The sequence below is a fragment of the Octopus bimaculoides genome, chromosome 19, assembly GCF_046866305.1.
Source record: "Octopus bimaculoides isolate indiv1 chromosome 19, ASM4686630v1, whole genome shotgun sequence".
NCBI classification, from domain to species: domain Eukaryota; kingdom Metazoa; phylum Mollusca; class Cephalopoda; order Octopoda; family Octopodidae; genus Octopus; species Octopus bimaculoides.
Window position 1 is genome coordinate 52650578 of NC_142946.1, and position 17738 is coordinate 52668315.

At 34.5% G+C, this 17738-nt stretch overlaps 4 protein-coding genes and 1 non-coding gene across 12 annotated transcripts in view; all 5 read left to right on the forward strand.

The window, feature by feature from the left end:
• Positions 1-1683, forward strand: part of LOC106876560 (ras-related protein Rab6) — a 173100-nt gene extending 171417 nt beyond the window's left edge. The window contains exon 9 of the transcript XR_016237450.1: positions 1409-1683. The gene's annotated coding sequence lies outside the window, so the exon portion shown is untranslated. The remainder of the gene's footprint in view (positions 1-1408) is intronic.
• A 2540-nt stretch (positions 1684-4223) lies between these two features.
• Positions 4224-16194, forward strand: LOC106874693 (leukocyte elastase inhibitor). Of its 7 annotated transcripts, none has more exons than XM_089337703.1 (4): positions 4224-4606; positions 6658-6792; positions 9600-9737; positions 14638-16194. In XM_089337703.1, the coding sequence occupies exons 3-4, from the start codon at positions 9668-9670 to the stop codon at positions 15807-15809; spliced, it is 1242 nt and encodes a 413-aa protein (XP_089193829.1). In that variant the 5' UTR covers positions 4224-4606; positions 6658-6792; positions 9600-9667; the 3' UTR covers positions 15810-16194. The 7 variants fall into 7 exon arrangements, with proteins under 7 accessions (XP_089193829.1, XP_089193831.1, XP_089193830.1 ...); XM_089337704.1 differs by lacking the exon at positions 4224-4606 and adding an exon at positions 5040-5058; XM_089337705.1 differs by lacking the exon at positions 6658-6792 and having other exon boundaries at positions 4235-4606.
• On the forward strand, positions 5170-5360 carry LOC128250174 (U2 spliceosomal RNA). The gene has a single exon (XR_008266280.1). It is a non-coding gene; the product is annotated as a U2 spliceosomal RNA (small nuclear RNA).
• LOC149131871 (leukocyte elastase inhibitor-like) overlaps positions 12615-17738 on the forward strand; it is a 10891-nt gene continuing 5767 nt past the window's right edge. The window contains exon 1 of one of the 2 annotated variants that reach the window (XM_014924389.3): positions 12615-12754. The gene's annotated coding sequence lies outside the window, so the exon portion shown is untranslated. Of the gene's footprint in view, positions 12755-13053; positions 13194-17738 lie in introns of those variants that run through there. The other variant, XM_052974864.2, reaches the window with a different exon arrangement.
• Positions 12631-17738, forward strand: part of LOC106873879 (serpin B3) — a 16167-nt gene continuing 11059 nt past the window's right edge. The window contains exon 1 of the mRNA XM_089337701.1: positions 12631-12754. The gene's annotated coding sequence lies outside the window, so the exon portion shown is untranslated. The remainder of the gene's footprint in view (positions 12755-17738) is intronic.

Here is a 17738-nt window from a genome sequence, read left to right on the forward strand (position 1 = left end):
AATAAATTATATATATATATATATATATATATATATATATATGTGTGTGTGTGTATGCATGTATATATATGTGTGTGTCTACATATATGTATGTGTATTACTGTTAGTAAATATATAAAAAACAAACAAATCTGCTGCATGACTAAACTAAAGAACATGCATGTTTTGAATTAGAAAAATATATATATTTAAAGCAAATAGGAATGTCACACTTGTAATGTTTATCAGAATTGTGCTGTTGATAATGCTTTAGACTTTGAAGTAAAATATAAGGAGTCTGTGTGTGTGTGTGTGTAGGTTATGTATATACATACATGTGACTGAAAAGTTTGTGTATATATATACATATATGTACATACATGCACACACAAATATATATATGTGTGTGTGTGTGTGTGTAGACATTGGTGCAATATGCTCTTCAAATACAATTGTTATGAATTAAACAAGCTTACAAGATACAACAAAATTTTAGCATAAATTTGTTTGAATTTAAAATAAAATAAAATACAATATAATAAAAACGAATAAAGTTAGACAATGCATTTGAGTTTCATAACATTTAGTTAGAGTAGAATATCTGCTCTACTAATGCATTTATTTCTGTCATTGGTATGCAAAAACAGTTGGGGAATATTAACTGCTTTTAAATCCACTTTCTCAGCCACCAGTTAATAATACTTCTAAAATATCTGTTTTACTTCTTCCCTCACCCTCACTTTTCTGAATGCATCAAGTGGTAACTGTTATTTTATGTAGACACTTTCTATCCTCGATGTACACACACACACACACACACACACCAAACACACCCTTTTACAGATATGTATTCCCACAAATTGCAGTTATCTCTCAATGTAAATGCATATGTGTACATATATAATATATATATATATATGTGTATATATATATATATATATATATATATATATATATATATATATATATATATATATATATATCCGTGTACATACATAATAAATATATATATATATATATATATATATAAACACACACATATACATGTGCGTTATAAGTATGTATAAGTACATAAACATATGTGTACATATATATTTATATAATTTTTGAAAGAAAATTCTCACTATATTTACCTATATGCACATCAAAATATATATACATATGTGTGTGTATATGTATATGTATAAATACGTACACACACACACACACACATATATATATATATATATGTGCATGAGTGTGTATATAAATATGTATAAATGCGTGTGTATATTTATATGTGTGTGGGTATATATATGTAAATGTATATATGCATACACAGAAACATATGCATGTACATGTATACGCATACAAATACATAAGAAAATACACACATACTTACACATACACACCTAACTTTTTTGTTTATTTTGTTTTTATCTTTCTCCAGCAAGTACTGTCGTTTCAGCCATGGCTGGCTATGTTCGGTCTTTCTTCTTCACTATATCGTTTGTCTTACCTGTCAGCTCACTACCGCCTCTGCCACGTTAGTAAAGTACAGTGTATGCTGGAGACTACAACATTGATCCATATTTGATTTGCTGTTTTTGAATCACAGAAAAAAAAAAAACAAACAAAAAGCAGTGAGATGATAACCATTTATCCATAATAGTTGACTCTTGTAAACATTGCCATGAATAAATTCCGCTATCGCATATAACCATATTTCTGTCAGTGTTTATATTTCCTTTTGAATTTTGTTTTTATTTTCATTTTCTGTGTTTTTTTATTCATCATCATCATCATTTAATGTCTGCTTTCCATGCTGGCATGGGTTGGACAATTTGACAGGAGCTGGCGAGGCAGAAGACTACACCATGCTTTGCTTTCTGCTTTGGCATGGTTTTTATGGCTGGATGTCCTTCCTAACACCAACCACTCACATTATTTGTATAATTTCAAGAAAACAAAACACAAGCACATACAAGGTTCATTCTAGAAGACTTCAGACTTCTCCAGGACAGACATTTATTAATTTCAGAGAAGTACAAAGCTCTAATCTCCTTCAATGTAGGATCTTTTGATTTTAAAGCACCTGTTGTAGTACTCCGGTGACTTCATGAAGGCACCATAGAAGTCATCCAAAGTTAAAATGTCCAGGACCTTTGTCACAGCTTCCCTCATCTTCGAAAAGACTGTCCCAGAAGTTCTTCAGCTTGGAGAACAACCAAAAAGTCACAGAGAGCAAGGTCTGGAAAGTAGGGAGGATGAGGAATAATTTTGATACTCATCTCTATCAAGCAGCTGGCTACCAGGACACTCATCACTGAGTACTCTAGGAACAAACTTTTGCACAAATTTTTCACATACTGAAATCTTCATGAATAATTCTGCATGTAGTTGCCACATGCCAACTCCAAACTTTTTGCCTGTTGTCTTTACAGACACATCACAGTCTTCATCCGGAAAATTGTGAATTTTCTCAACTAACTCTGATGTTCTGATGTCCTCCCTCATGACCTCTCATTGTTTCTCACATCCTCTCTACCACTCTTGAACCTCTCCTGCCAGTGTAAAAATTAATCTATACAGTCTGAAGTAGTCCAGAAGTTTCTGTAGTGTTTTTTTTTCCTAGTTTAATACAAAACCTTATTACATAGCAAACTCCCAAACGCCCTGACTGCATTCCACAAACTAGTCAGCTGTGACAAGCAGTGTTTAGTTGGGTGTGTTCAAAGTGTTATACAGCAGTTCCCTTTAACCCTTTCAATATCAACCCGGCTGAAACCGCCTCTGGCTCTGTAGTATAAATGTCTGGTTTTCATAAGTTTTGAATTAAAATCTTCCACCAAATCTTAGTCACAATTTAGGTTCCTAACACTAGCTGAATGATAACTAAGTTATTTTACCAAATTCTTTGTTATATTTAAAATTAACTGAAAGAAACACAGAGCGTCTCAAAATAAATACATTTCTTTCTTTAACTTCTTCCTAGTTTTTGTTGTCTGCTGAAATAATCGTGTCAACGTACATATAGGAAATTAATTAGTGGTTTCATTAAGTGAATTCACAGGAGGTGAGGATAGGCAAGTAGGATTAAAACACTCGTGTTCTGTACCCGCAAAAAGCTATACTAGTTACTTCCCTTGAACGATGTCAGCAACATAACGCTTCTCCCGCCCTCATTCTTTTATAATTCGCATCGAATGAATTGAATCAGTCGTCCAAACAACTAGCTGGATTTTTCCTCAATCAAAACCTTGTCATCAAATGTCCGGTGGGAAACATTTTTTTTTTAGCAGTTTTGATTGTAAATACAAAACGAATAACAGAAAAATGTAATCGTGACTACAGGGGGGAAAAACTGAATTATAGCGAGGAGGCTTGCTGAAAACACAGTAAAATGTAAGATTTATTATTCTGCTTAGCTTCTTAAAAGGACATATCGGAAATTTAATGTGTAGTCACGGGATGTAGTAGAAGTTAAAGTATCCGAGTTTTATCCAATCCCCAAATCCTATATTAGTTACTTCCCTTGACCTTTTCAGTTTTGGATTAAAATGTCATCAAAATAGCGTCGGATAATCTTTTATCTTTTACTTGTTTCATTCATTTGGCTGCGGCCATGCTAAAGGGTTTTAGTCGACCCCAGGACTTATTTTTTTTGCTAAACCTGGTACTTATTCTATTGGTCTCTTTTGCCGAACCTCTAAGTTACAGGGACGTAAACACACCAACACCAGTTTCAAGCGGTGGCCGGGGGGGGGGGGACAACCATTGAAACAAAGATACACACACACACACATATATATATATATATATATATATATATATATATATATGCTTGCTGAAAACACAGTAAAATGTTTCCAGCGAACAAGATAAAAACTTTCTGTGATCGGTCAAACAAGAAATAGAAGCCTAATCTTTCTTGAAGTCCACCTTCCTATATATATATATCTATAATATTTTTTTTTAAGAATGAAGATTATCTTAGAAGAAACACCTAATTAAAGCTGATTTGGGGGTTGAACAACAATAACATGCAGGTTGTTGTTGGCACTCCGTCGCTTACGACGTCGAGGGTTCCAGTTGATCCGATCGACGGAACAGCCTGCTCGTGAAATTAACGTGCAAGTGGCTGAGCACTCCACAGACACGTGTACCCTTAACGTAGTTCTCTGGGATATTCAGCGTGACAGTGTGACAAGGCTGACCCTTTGAATTACAGGTACAACAGAAACAGGAAGTAAGAGTGAGAGAAAGTTGTGGTGGAAGAGTACAGCAGGGTTCGCCACCATCTCCTGCCGGAGCCTCGTGGAGCTTTAGGTGTTTTCGCTGAATAAACACTCACAACGCCCGGTCTGGGAATCGAAACCGCGATCCTATGACCGCGAGTCCGCTGCCCTAACCACTGAGCCATTGCGCCTCCACAACATGCAGGAACAGCCTGGAGATTAGCACGAAGAGTTATGTTGTTCATAATCCAAACCGTTTAATGTTTCATAAACTGATTCTGTACAGATGAGTTTAATTTAAAGAAAGAATTTCTACATAGTCACTTTCCCTGAACAATGTATCGATCAAATTGCTCCACCAACAGAAACTAGATAATCAACCGTAACTCCAACACTTCCAAACGCGAAAGGTAATTTCAAATGAATATATAAGACACTGCATTCATTCTGAAAGCTATCGAACATTCTAAAATATCATCTTGCTTAATCGAGTGTTATCTCATTTCTGAGGCTTAGTATCCTGATATCAAATCTAAACATTTTTCCCGTGTCTTCAATTTTCTTTTACTGGGAGAATCTTAAGATTCTGTGCAAGAAATAGCTTTTCTCCAAATTACCTATCACAGTTATCTCCCCTGCACTGCACAGTCATTCTCTCAGCTTGTTCCATTGTTATCCTTGTAGTTTTTGGTTTCACATCCACTAAATCATATTTGACTCATTTCTCTTCAGATTTCTTCCCTCAATATTCACGTATGACTGTCGTATGAGATCGCATAACTTTGTTGAAAAGTCTCTTCTGCTGCATGGTCCACCCTATTTTGTTTATGTCTTCTTCAGAAGCTTCCCCACCTTTATCTGGGTAAGCAAGGTCTTTCACATTCATTCATCAATTCTTTAATTTCTGATATATATATTACAACTCATCACGTGGGGATAATCGAAATTCCTCCCTTTCTGTTACTATATATATATTGCTTCTCGGCCTTTTGGCTGAGATCAAAGTGAAGTATCTGTTCTTAGCTTAATAGCTGATACAGTCCCTACTTGGGACCATCAGTGTTAAACTGGTTTTTAGAACAAGGCAATGATTTGGGGGTTTGCTCTGCCTTTGCTACGGGTTGGCTTAGTATTGCAGTACTTCCAGGATTTAGCCCATCTCCCACCCGGAGACACAAATTAATAGGCACAGGAGTGGCTGGGTGGTAAGAAGCTTGCTTCCCAACCACATGGTTCCCAGTTCAGTCCCACTGCATGGCACCTTGGGCAAGTGTCTTCTACTATAACCTTGGGCAAACCAAGCCTTGTGAGTGAATTTGGTAGACGGAAACTGAAAGAAGCCCATTGTATATATATGTATATATAGTTGGAATTTACAAAAAAAAAAAAAAAAGACGAAGACAGGTGTGTAAACAACAAACAGGTGTATTAGTTTAATGCTCGGGAAGGTGAGAAAGTCTTTTACGTTTCGAGCCTACGATCTTCAACTGAAGATGGCCGGACAGAGGTGGTCAGACAGGAGAGCTTGAGAACTGCCATCGCTTGAGAACCGACGCTGGTGTGTTCATATCCCCGTAACATTAGCGGTTCGGCAAAATAAATCGATAAAATAAGTACTAGGCTTACAAAGAATAAGTTATGGGGTCGATTTTTTCGACTAAAACTCTTCAAGCATAGCTGCAGTCAAATGACTGAAACAAGTAAAAGAATGTATGTGTGCTTAAGGCGTAGGTAATTAATAGGCACACCACCCGTTTTTGGCGTTTAGGGTTAGGGTTACTCCCAAAACGAGTGGTGTGCGTATTCTTTACCTCCGCTCGTACTTAGTTGCTTGACATGACGGGATAACAGGTGATGGAACAGCTTGAAGGGAAACAACCTTTGTTATTCGAATTAATTCCGTATAATAAAATTATTGTTTAACTCCATTTCAATCTTGATCGAACAAACCTGTCTATGATCCAGCTGTGACCATCCCAGATTTTATTTATACGTCGTCTGAATAGAAGATGGTCGCAGCTGGACTACAAAAGACAGCAATATATATATATATATATATATATATATATATATATATATATATATATATATATATATATATATATATATATGGGAGAATATACAAATAATAACAACAGACGAGGACAGGTGGTGTAAATAACAAAAGTATATATATATATATATATATATATATATATATATATATATATGTGTGTGTGTGTGTGTGTGTGTGTGTGTATTTATGAATACCTTGATACGTGAATAAACTGTCGAATTTTAGCATATTTTAAATAAATAAATGACGAAATAACAATTTGCTATGTTTATACACAGCGTGTTAGACGTGCATTTTTGATAGATTTCTGAAATACTAGTAAGAATATTATTTTGATAGTGCCTTCTATATATAAAAGTTAAGCAAACCTTCAGAAAAATTTTGAAAATCTTGTATTTTATTCAGAAACGGTGGTTAATGTTGACCGTATATTAGTGTGTTTTGGTATCAAATACGGATGCATCCGGTTTAGCTGCCACCCGTTGTTATTGGGTGCTAACCGGATTCAAAAGAACGTGTGGTTGTAACTCTACAAGAAAAGTGAGTTTTGTTTATTTATTTTTTATGTTAGTAAGGAATACTTAAATGCGAGAAAAAAATAATACTTTGGTTACTTTGCTGTTCATTTTATATTTAAAACTACTTGTATGACAGGTTTAAGAAATCAACAGGAAGACACCTCCGTTGTGAACCTGTCATTTGAGCAATAAAGACAGGGCGTAGTAACAGGTGAATGATTTGCTAAGGTGAAGCACTAGATTTGTATCTATCTGTGGATTATTTATCTCAATTACGAACTCTCAGTACAGTGATCAAATAAAATTTTCCAACTCATCACTGGGATTTGGCTTAAACCAGTTTTAGACGCAAAGTTTCAAAATAATTTGTTTTCCATTTCTTTTTACCAAGGATATTATTGTGTGTGTGTGTGTGTGTGGCTGCGTAGCAACAAGTTCACATCTCAACCACATGGTTCCAGGTTAAGTCCCGCAGTGGCACTTTAGCAAGTTGCTTCTACTATAGCCTTGGGTCAACCAAGGCCTTGTGAGAAGATTAGGTAGATGGAAACCAAAAGAAGTTGCATTGCGTGTATATATATATAATAAATAATAATATATATATATATATATAGCGTCATCATCGTTTAATGTCCGTTTTCTTTGCTGACATAGGTTGGACAGTTTGATAGGTCTGGAAAGCCAGAGGCTGCACCAGACTCCAATCTAATCTAGCAAAATTTCTACAGCTGGATGCCCTTCCTAAAGCCAACCACTCCAAGTGCTTGAAATGCAGTGTATATGTATATATATATACATACATATATACATACATACATATATATATATATATATTTAAAGGGTAAAGGACAAAGACACCCTTCAGTCACAAATGACCAATGTAACTGCACCTAGAAGTTCCCCTCCAAAGTGCAAGTCTGGCCAATGTTGTTTATGGAAGACCAGCAGTTGTTCATGCATACCAGTCTTCAATCTCCATGCCATCAACGTTGTCCAAAGGAAAGGCAAAGGCTGGTATGGCTTGGCTGCCAGTGACATCACAACTCATTTCTGTAGCTGAGTGAACTGGAGCTATGTGAAATAAAGCATCTTGCTCTCAAGAACACAATACACAGCCTGGTCCAAGAACTGAACTCACAATTTCATTATGTGTGTATGTGTGTGTGTGCTTGTGTATGTGTGTAAGTGTATGAACAAATATATATCATCATCATCATCATCATATATTCTTTATTTCATAATTGTAAGAGTTAGACTGTTGATTCATTGGACCATTTATTCTTTCTACAGCTTGCCATTTAACTGTGACTTAATTTAGGTTATATGTATGTATGTATGCATGTATGTGTGTGTATGTATACACATATCAAGTTTATTTTCCTTCTGTTCAACAAACTAGTGCAAATAGAGATGTGTGTCATATTCAGTGATATATAGCAATGCAGCTATAAAAATGAGTCATTTGATTTCACAGACATCGTACTTCTTTATTTCTAAGAGATATTAATTCATGACAAAAGAATCAGTACCATTGACCTACTTTAAATTCTTTTTTGTTTTCTTTTGTTTTTTCTTCACTAACAATGGACCTCTCGGAAATGGCTAACGCTTTGTCTTGCCCACAGTAAACAATTGATATTTCAAAATATTCTGTATTCACTGTTGTTATAAATAGCTTGATGTCCAAAGATTAATCTTCCTTAATAATGAACTTGAAGGTTGTGCATTAGTAAAGTATTAAACTTGAAACTTATCTCTTTGGAGATAGTAAAAAAAAGCTACTTCAGAATGGAACAAATTCAGAAAACATTAAAGATAGATAAGTTTTTCATTGAAAATAGTTGAAATCTCACTCAAATAACACCAGGTCATCACAAAAAAAGGAAGTATGTATATCAAACAATGTTGTAGAAATTCCATGTCTGAATAAAAAAATTTGTAATTAATTAAGTGAGAAAAAGGCAGTCACATGATTTTTGAACCAGCACCATGAATGGTGGTCCTATACATGTAAAAGTTTGTCTTTGAGAAAAATTTTCTGATCGTAACATACTTTCTGATAAACTGATGTATTCTTGAGAGCAAGATGCAGTAAATAAAGACTTACAAAATAATTTAATCTCAATGTTTGTCATAGAACAAAACCTGCTAAATGCATCCTAAGGTTCCACATTTTTTTGCTTGTTTGTTTCTTTGGTCCCAATTTTAAGCCAATCGCTGTCTTTGTTACCAATTGACCTATGAATGTTTCCTCTTTACATGGGCTAATATACTGAAATTACTTTCACAAAGTAGCAAGTACCTAAACAGGTGTTGTTATTACAACTATGTAAGCTGGTATTTTGTCACTAATATTCCTGAAAATGCCAGGTGTAGTCAATTGAAATAGACAAACAAACAAATAAATAGATGAATAAAAATGCAGACGTATGTTTTCTTCCATTTGAAATACTTTAGATGTTAAGTAGACAACTACAAGACTATAAATAATTCTTACAATGGAATTTACCTCACAATGAATTAGTTTTAGTATTTAATTTCTTTGTGTCTTCATCGTCATCATCATCATCATCATCACTATTGTCACAACCACAACAAGCAGCAGCAGCATAATCTCCTTTCTTTAAGTTGAAGCAGTTTTTCCATTGGTCATTTTTGTATCTTTCCACATTGCTTTTAAAAGTCACTTTTAGTTAAGTCCTAACAGTATTTTCCTAAAACTTGGATATCAGTAACAAACAGCTATTTTGAAACAATCTTACTGTTGTTGGAGTCATTAGTTTAAAAAAAAATAATTCCTTTATTTTCTTTTTTTTTTTTTATAATTAGCAATACCAAGACTAAATTACCATTCCTTTACATGGTGGTCATTTTAAAAGTTTAACTGCTACCCAGACATGGCAAGAATAATCACAGGTTTTCTATTCTTGGCTGTCTTATTTTGCATGTCACAACAAACAGTTTCAGGTAAATATCTCTTCATTTTTTTTTTAATTCTGGATGAAAAACAAAAATATTAATTGGGATTTATTTATTTATTTATTTATTTATTTTGCCTTAACCCTCTTCCGTCCTGCCAACCAGTTTCCCTCCTAATCTCGTCTCCATACCCCCCCCCCACCTATTTCTCATTTCAGTGTGTGTCAGCTGGGTCTGCTAGGTTTATCATGACTGCCAGAAACTCCATATCTCTGCAGATGAGTATATTGCCTTTATATTCCTTAATTATTGAGTATCACTTCATATTAGACGTACATGTAATTGTGTGTCTATGTATGTGTATGTATGTTTTTTTTCTTTTCCTTTTACTTGTTTCAGTCATTTGACTGCGGCCATGCTGGAGCACCGCCTTTAGTCGAGCAAATTAACCCCAGGACTTATTCTTTGTAAGCCTAGTACTTATTCTATTGGTCTCTTTGGCCAAACTGCTAAGTTACGGGGACGTAAACACACCAGCATTGGTTGTCAAGCGATGGTGGGGAGACATTAGTGTTTAATCCTGCCTATATTTAGATTGAATGAATCTGATTATTAAGCTTTCACTTTTATTATACTATGGAAGATTGTAGGGATTAAAATATATGATTTCAAGGTTTGATCGCTGTTTAGTTACATATTTAGGAGTTGGTTATTGATTTATCTATTGCATTTATTTACATGGGTTGGACGATTTGACTGAGGACTGGTGAAACCAGATGGCTACACCAGGCTCTAATCTGATTTGGCAGAGTTTCTACAGCTGGATGCCCTTCCTAACGCCAACCACTCCGAGAGTGTAGTGGGTGCTTTTACGTTCCACCAGCACGAAGGCCAGTCAGGCGGTACTGGCAACGGCCACACTCAAAATGATGTATTTTACGTGCCATCTGCCCAGGAACCAGTTCGGCGGCACTGGCAACGATCTCGCTCAAACGTCTTTACATGTGCCATCTGGCACAAGTGCCAGGAAGGCGATGCTGGGCACAGGTGCCATTGACGGTTTCGCTTTCGCTTGCCCCAGCTTGTTGTGTCTAGGGAAGGTAATTATCCCTATAAAGATTTGTTTCATCAATTCACATCAAGGATCTTGCAAACCGAATACCAAAAGTAAACAGCTTATGTATGTTATTGATTGGAGAAGGAAGTTCATTACATCTCTGAGCAGCACTCAATAAATCATGAAACAGACAAGCAGGAGACTTACCACCTCTTTTTCTTGTGCATCAAAAGTATAGAAAGAATAAGAATGCATTTATCTTCTTATTCTTATTTAAAACATAGTGAAGCTTTATAATATTCAAATTTATTTCATTTTTGTTTTACTGTTTTGTTCATAAGTAGATATTGTCTAATTAATGATAAGCCATCAAAAGTACAAATATGTAAATTAGGTTATTCACCATGATGCTATCCTAATTTATGACTGCTTGGGATGGACTAGGTAAATACCAGTAATATATTATTGATTCAAGGCGGCATACTGGCAGAATCATGAGCACACCAGGCAAAATGGTTTGTGGCATTTCATCTGTTTTGGGTTCAAATTCTGCCTTTCAGGGGTCGATAAATTAAGTACCAGTTGGACAACTAGGGTTGATGTAATTGTCTAGCACCCTCCCCCAAAATTCTTAGCCTTGTGCCAAAATTTGAAACTAATATATTTTCATTGATTCAATTGGCTATGGCTACATTGAGTTCAACACTCAGCCATGGAAAATATTCTTTTCTACTCTTGGCACAAGGCCTGAAATTTTTAAGGTGCGGGGGCCAGTCAATTAGGTTGATCCAGTATGCAACTGGTACTTAATTTATCAACCTCGAAAGATTGAAAGGCAAAGTTGACCTCAGCGGAATTTGAACTCAAAACATAAAGACAGACGAAATACCGCTAAGCATTTCACTTGACGTGCTAACGTTTCTTATTTCTTTATTGCCCACAAGGGGCTAAACATAGAGGGGACAGCCAAGGACAAAGGGATTAAGTTGATTACATCGACCCCAGTGCGTAACTGGTACTTAATTTATCAACCTCGAAAGGATGAAAGGCAAAGTCGACCTCAAGAACGTAACGGCAGATGAAATACCTCTAAGCATTTCACCTGACGTGCTAACGTTTCTGTCAGCTTGCCGCCTTAGCCATGGAAAATATTGATTAATCACAGGAATCCAATTCTAAACTTATATATTTCTCTTTCACTCTTGTCTCTCTCCTTTTCTTTTTCCTTCTTTCCTCTTTACCTATCCCATACAGACCATTCTCACTGAATCCATTTTTCTCTCGTTTTGTCTTCTATCAATTTCTTTCATTTTCATTCTGTCCGAGATGATTTTTTAAAAATCTAATCCTCTCAAAATCTCATATTTTCTTACATTTCTCTTACTTCACCCACCATTATTTGCCACATATTTTATTCTACCAAATAATTTCTGCCATTTTCTCCCACTTTTTCTCTTTTCAACTCTCTCTTCTTGTCTGTATTCTCTATTTCCTTCTCTAACTGTTGCTTCCTCTCTCTCTCTCCTGATCTCCCCTCCTTCTCCCTCTAGCCGTTACATCCGCTTTCCTTTATACAATGAACAAGTTAGCTTTCCTTCTTTCTGCTATACTCTTATCTGCCTATATATCAACTCCTCTTCCATTCCCCACTGTCTGTCCCTTTTATCTATACATTCACTCTATATTGACCTCATTGATTTCTCTGAATCATAGAATAAATTGTGTCTGAATACAACTGAGTTTTAGAAGAAAATAATAAAATGTCATAAAAAAAAAAAACTGAAACTTAAACCAATACACAAAAATAGGTGACTGGTGATTACTAGTTATACTTATATAAACAGAAACTACAACTAGATCCACAATAGTACATAGAACGTTGAGCAAATACTAATAGCCCACGCACTGTCAACTAAAAACACGTGAAAAGAATCATTAGAGCGATTTTCTCCTGGATTTCAGAACCATAAATCAAGCTCCTGTTACATTATTTAAATATTTACCTGTGGTAAGCAGAACTTTCATAATTATTTCTCCACGCACTATCTTACCACACTCACACACATTTACTTTTTATAGCAATATAAGTATTACTATAACAACAAAAGGTCAGTTGGGTCATAAGTATTACTATAACAACGAAAGGTCAGTTGGGTCATACATGGGGCGTGTCATAGATTCTTGCCAGCGGTGTATGCGTATTTTATTTTCCCGTAGCGCGATTTGAACCCAACACTGCAAGTTAGCGAAATTTTCGTTAGTTATAGGTCTTGCTCTACTCAGTGCTTGACTTATGGACAGGTCCTGTAAGCAGTGTCTTTACAAGGCTCTGTTACCCATGGAAAAAAGATAGTTCACATTCCTATCCGGAGACCTTTTGATTTGATTTAGTTTACATAAATGTTTGTAGCACATTGGAAGCTGTATTGAAATTCCCAGCAAAAGAGGTTTGACGACCTTTTTTTCTTTCAGTATTATGTAGACTTTCAGTTTGTCCAGAAACTTTAGTTCTGTTCATTAATCGTTTACTCTATTCATTGAGTTATTGTTCCTTATTATAAAAGTGCTTCGGTCGAGTATTAGTTAAACTTTTCCTTGCTAGTTGAGAAAAATATCTTTATTCATTATTATTATTTCTGGCTTAGCCTTGTGTGTGTGTGAAGATATAAGGGAAGTTAAAGCTCACGAAAATGTAAGCTAAGATAAAAAAAAAGTTGGGTAGCCGAAAACGGCACATTATTCGCGGAGATCGCTAATTAGTATACTATACACTTACTAGAGCCAAGTGATGAATCTTCTTCGTGGTAGCTAGATTTGCGAGAAATTGCAGCCAGATCTGGCTCAAATCGTACCATATCATCTTAAAATAGACAAGGCCACATGTAGTCATCTGTGTGTGTGTGTGTGCATATATTGTGACACTCTATCGGTGTGTATATATATATATATATATATATATCGTGACACTCCGTCGGTTACGATGACGAGAGTTCCAGTTGATCCGATCAACGGAACAGCCTGCTTGTGAAATTAACTTGCAAGTGGCTGAGCACTCTACAGACAGTGTACCCTTAACGTAGACCACCTGGGGCGAAATAGAAAATTCTTTGCTGTGTTTTTCCATGGCAAAATTCCGCCTTTTCTACTTTATGCTGCAGTTAGCTTTTTGTATGCTACCGAAATTTAAGGAATGGTTCTGCCATTTTCTTTCTATTAATAAGGGACGTAACTCGCCATACTAATTACTTCACCAGCTTCATTGCGACATCAGTCAAACTTTTCTTCCTAAGTCTTTCCAAAATCCACGATATTCTGTAGTTTTGTTATGCATTACTTGAAAAACAAATCCCGACAAAAGTTCACCACGAAGGAGATTAGATTTTTTTTTCACTTCGTCTTTTTAGATAAAATAAGACAAGTTATCCAAAAGAATGTTCGGTAATTTTTTATGAAGTAAAATAATGGAAATTATTTATTATTAACGTATTCATTTTCGAGTTTTCCCATTTGCTAAAAAAAACTTGGCTGGCATCAAAATCCGAATATGAGCCAATGAGAGAAACCCTGTAAAATTTCATTTAATTTGGGGTCCTTATGTAGCATTGGTATATTTTGGGTGACAATGGTGAAGGCTTCTTTGTTTCTGGGGTAGTATGCAACCCCAATGGAAGAAAGAAATGGTTATATCATTAAATCTTATAAATTTTTAATTATTTTTAAAACTATTTAAAACACTTAATGTGTTACCTTTCAAAATATGTTCATGTAAAAGTTAAATTGAAAGTTTGAAGAGATTTCAGATATTGCTTTCATAGATGTTTTCTATAATATACTGAAATGTTTGCCAGAATTTATTTTGTATGTTTTCTCTTCATATTCTATTTTCTCCAGACACTATCGTATACAATATGGACTCAGCAAAGAAACAAGACATCAGTAATCTTGCTGCTTCAATTGATTATTTTACAAACAGTCTTTATCAAGCTGTGGCTACAGGAACCAACGAAAATGTCTTCATGTCACCATTCAGTGTTGCTACTGTTTTATCGATGGTTTATTTGGGAGCAAGACAAAACTCTGCCAAACAGTTTGAAAATGTTTTGAAGATAACTTCTAATCCAGATTCTGTAGCTTTGGCTTTTAAAGAATATTTTTCCCTTTTGAAAAACTCAGATAAACTTGTCACATTCAATTCAGTGAATCGTTTGTGTGCCAATGAAAAATTCCCTATTTCAGAAGACTACAAGAACAACATGGTAAAATATTTCTTTTCAGATGTTGAAAATGTAGACTTTATAACAAATGCTGAAAAAACAAGAATAACTATTAATGATTGGGTTAAGAATAACACAAATAACAAAATTACTGATCTGTTACCAAGTGGAAGTTTGACACCTCAGTCGGTTCTAGTTCTTATTAATGCTGTGTACTTTAAAGGAATGTGGGCTGAAAAATTCCCAGAACAAGCAACATCATCTAGAAAGTTTTATTTAAGTTCTGGGAAGACTATATCTCATGATTTTATGTATATATCTGAAGATTTTAATACAAAAATAAGTGACAACTATAAAGTTGTTGAGTTACCTTATATAGGAAAAGCTTTTAGTATGTTTGTAATTCTTCCCAATGAAATCAATGGTCTTGCTGCTTTAGAGAAGGAGATTAATGCTAAATTTCTCAAAGACATTGTAGATAGAAAAGGATTTGAAATGATGTATCTAGAATTAAATATGCCAAAATATCGTTTAGAGAGTAGTTTTAAGTTGGGTGATGTTTTGAAAAAGCTTGGACTCCCTGATATTTTTGATCCTCAAAAAGCTGACTTATCTGGAATGACCGGTGGTGAAAAGAATATTTATGCCAGTGAAATGTTTCATAAAGCATTTGTTGATGTTAATGAAGAAGGAACAGAAGCTGCTGCTGCTACTGGAATGGTTATGATGGCATTGTCAGCACAAATCGGTATGGAATTTGATGTCAATCACCCATTCACATTTCTAATTGTTGATAACCGAACTAAAATGATCCATTTCATTGGTAAAGTAACAATTCCTACAACGTAAGATGATATTGCACTGTCAATGATTTTCCTCTTATGGGATACTACATTGTATTATGTGGAGAATGTAACTGAGCAAATTTATTTAGAATCTTTTTCAGTAAAATTACTTAGGTCATTACAGTTGTAATCGTGCAGAACCATGGTCATATCTATCCAATGAAATATTATAAGACTACTTTAATCTAAATCAATATTATTAACTTGTATTTGCCATACATTGACAGAAAAATATTACACTGCTTAAAGTATCTTTTCTTAGCAAGTTAATGATTTTAACAATATACTTACTGTTGCCTGTAAACATTTACTGGTTAAATAAAGTGAAATCAATGCTTGTATGCTTTTATTTCTGTTTATATTAATAAAGTACCTCAGTAAATATTCCATTTTAATGTTTGTGTTAATTGCATCTCGCTTTTATTAGCTTTGTTTCAAAAATAGACATTTCAACTTCTTCAGCCCTCTTGTTAGCCTCTGGTATTTTAGTCTTAGATCTTCATTAAGAAATTATATTGATTCAATAATTGTGGTGTTACAAAACTTTTGAAAAGTTACCAACCAATATACCATGCATATGTGTGGTTATTTTACAACCTCTCTAATTAATAATGTAGTAAGGTTGGCATTCTCAAGGTAGCAAAGACAATGTCTAATATTTTTTCTGAAATGTTATATCTGTAATTAGAACAAGAATCAGTGAAGAAATTCTCATATACCATTTTATTTTTGTTGGTGTTACTGAAATTCCAATAATGGGGCTTCTTTTAATATCTACAAACCAACATTTCCATATAAAAAATATTTGAAAAAAATTAAGCAAGATACAAACAAACATATATACACATCCATTTCTCTGTTATATGTAATGTAAATACATTGCAAAAGGGTAATTTACTGCAGTATTCATGCAGAGATAATATCTCACATAGACATGCTGTGTTTAAAAATGCAGTTTATATCAGGCATTTGAAGATTGTCCTAGCAGTGGTTGGTTGGTTGGTGAGGATGCTAGATGCATTCAGGTCCTGTTGGATGGTGTCAACAGCATATACTCATAGCCAGCCACCTGCTCAGATGAGGCAGAAATGCATCTAGCATACTCACCAGTTGCAGCTAGAACAATCTTCATATGCCTTCAATATATATTGTATTTTTAAATGCAGCATGTTCCTATAGGATATTATCTGGAGATATATACTGCAGTAAATCAATCTTTTGTGATGTATTTATACCATGTATGATATATAATGCTTTCATCAATGGAAACAATGTTGAGTTATTTGTGTGGCTTCAGAATGGGAATACTTCAAAGAGGATTAAATGCTGGATTAATATGTGTTGTAGTTTTCTTTTTATAGCACAAGTCCTGATACTGTTTGATATAATATACATCTTAACAACTTAAATAAATTAATAGAAAATATGGTTTGAGAATATATTTTCAGCACAAAAATACTTTTTTCTGAGAGGAAAATTTAAATGGCACAAATATTGTTGTACAGAACAGAAGAAAGGCTGTTATTTCTACATAAAGTAATATGGAAATGGATAATGGATGCCACATAAGTTAAAACAATATAAAGCAGACGCAAATCCCTGGTATCAGTCGATCTGATGACAAAAGAATGTATCACCCAATATATTCAGTTTAATAACACTTTGACAATGCCACATTACTTTAGAAATTGAGAGCACTTTTACATCATCAGATATTTAAGGAGAGAGTTAAGAGATTTTAATATAAATCTGAAGTGGCTTGAGGGCTGATGTATTTAAATTCATATAGGAAACAAACGTAATGTTGGTGCCAAGTAAATGACATTCTGCAGTGTATGATATTTCAGTAACAATTGCTTCTTATATTATATGCTACATGAGGGATGAGGAGCAAGTTCTGAAGAGGGTGCTAGATTCTGAGGTAATCTAGCTG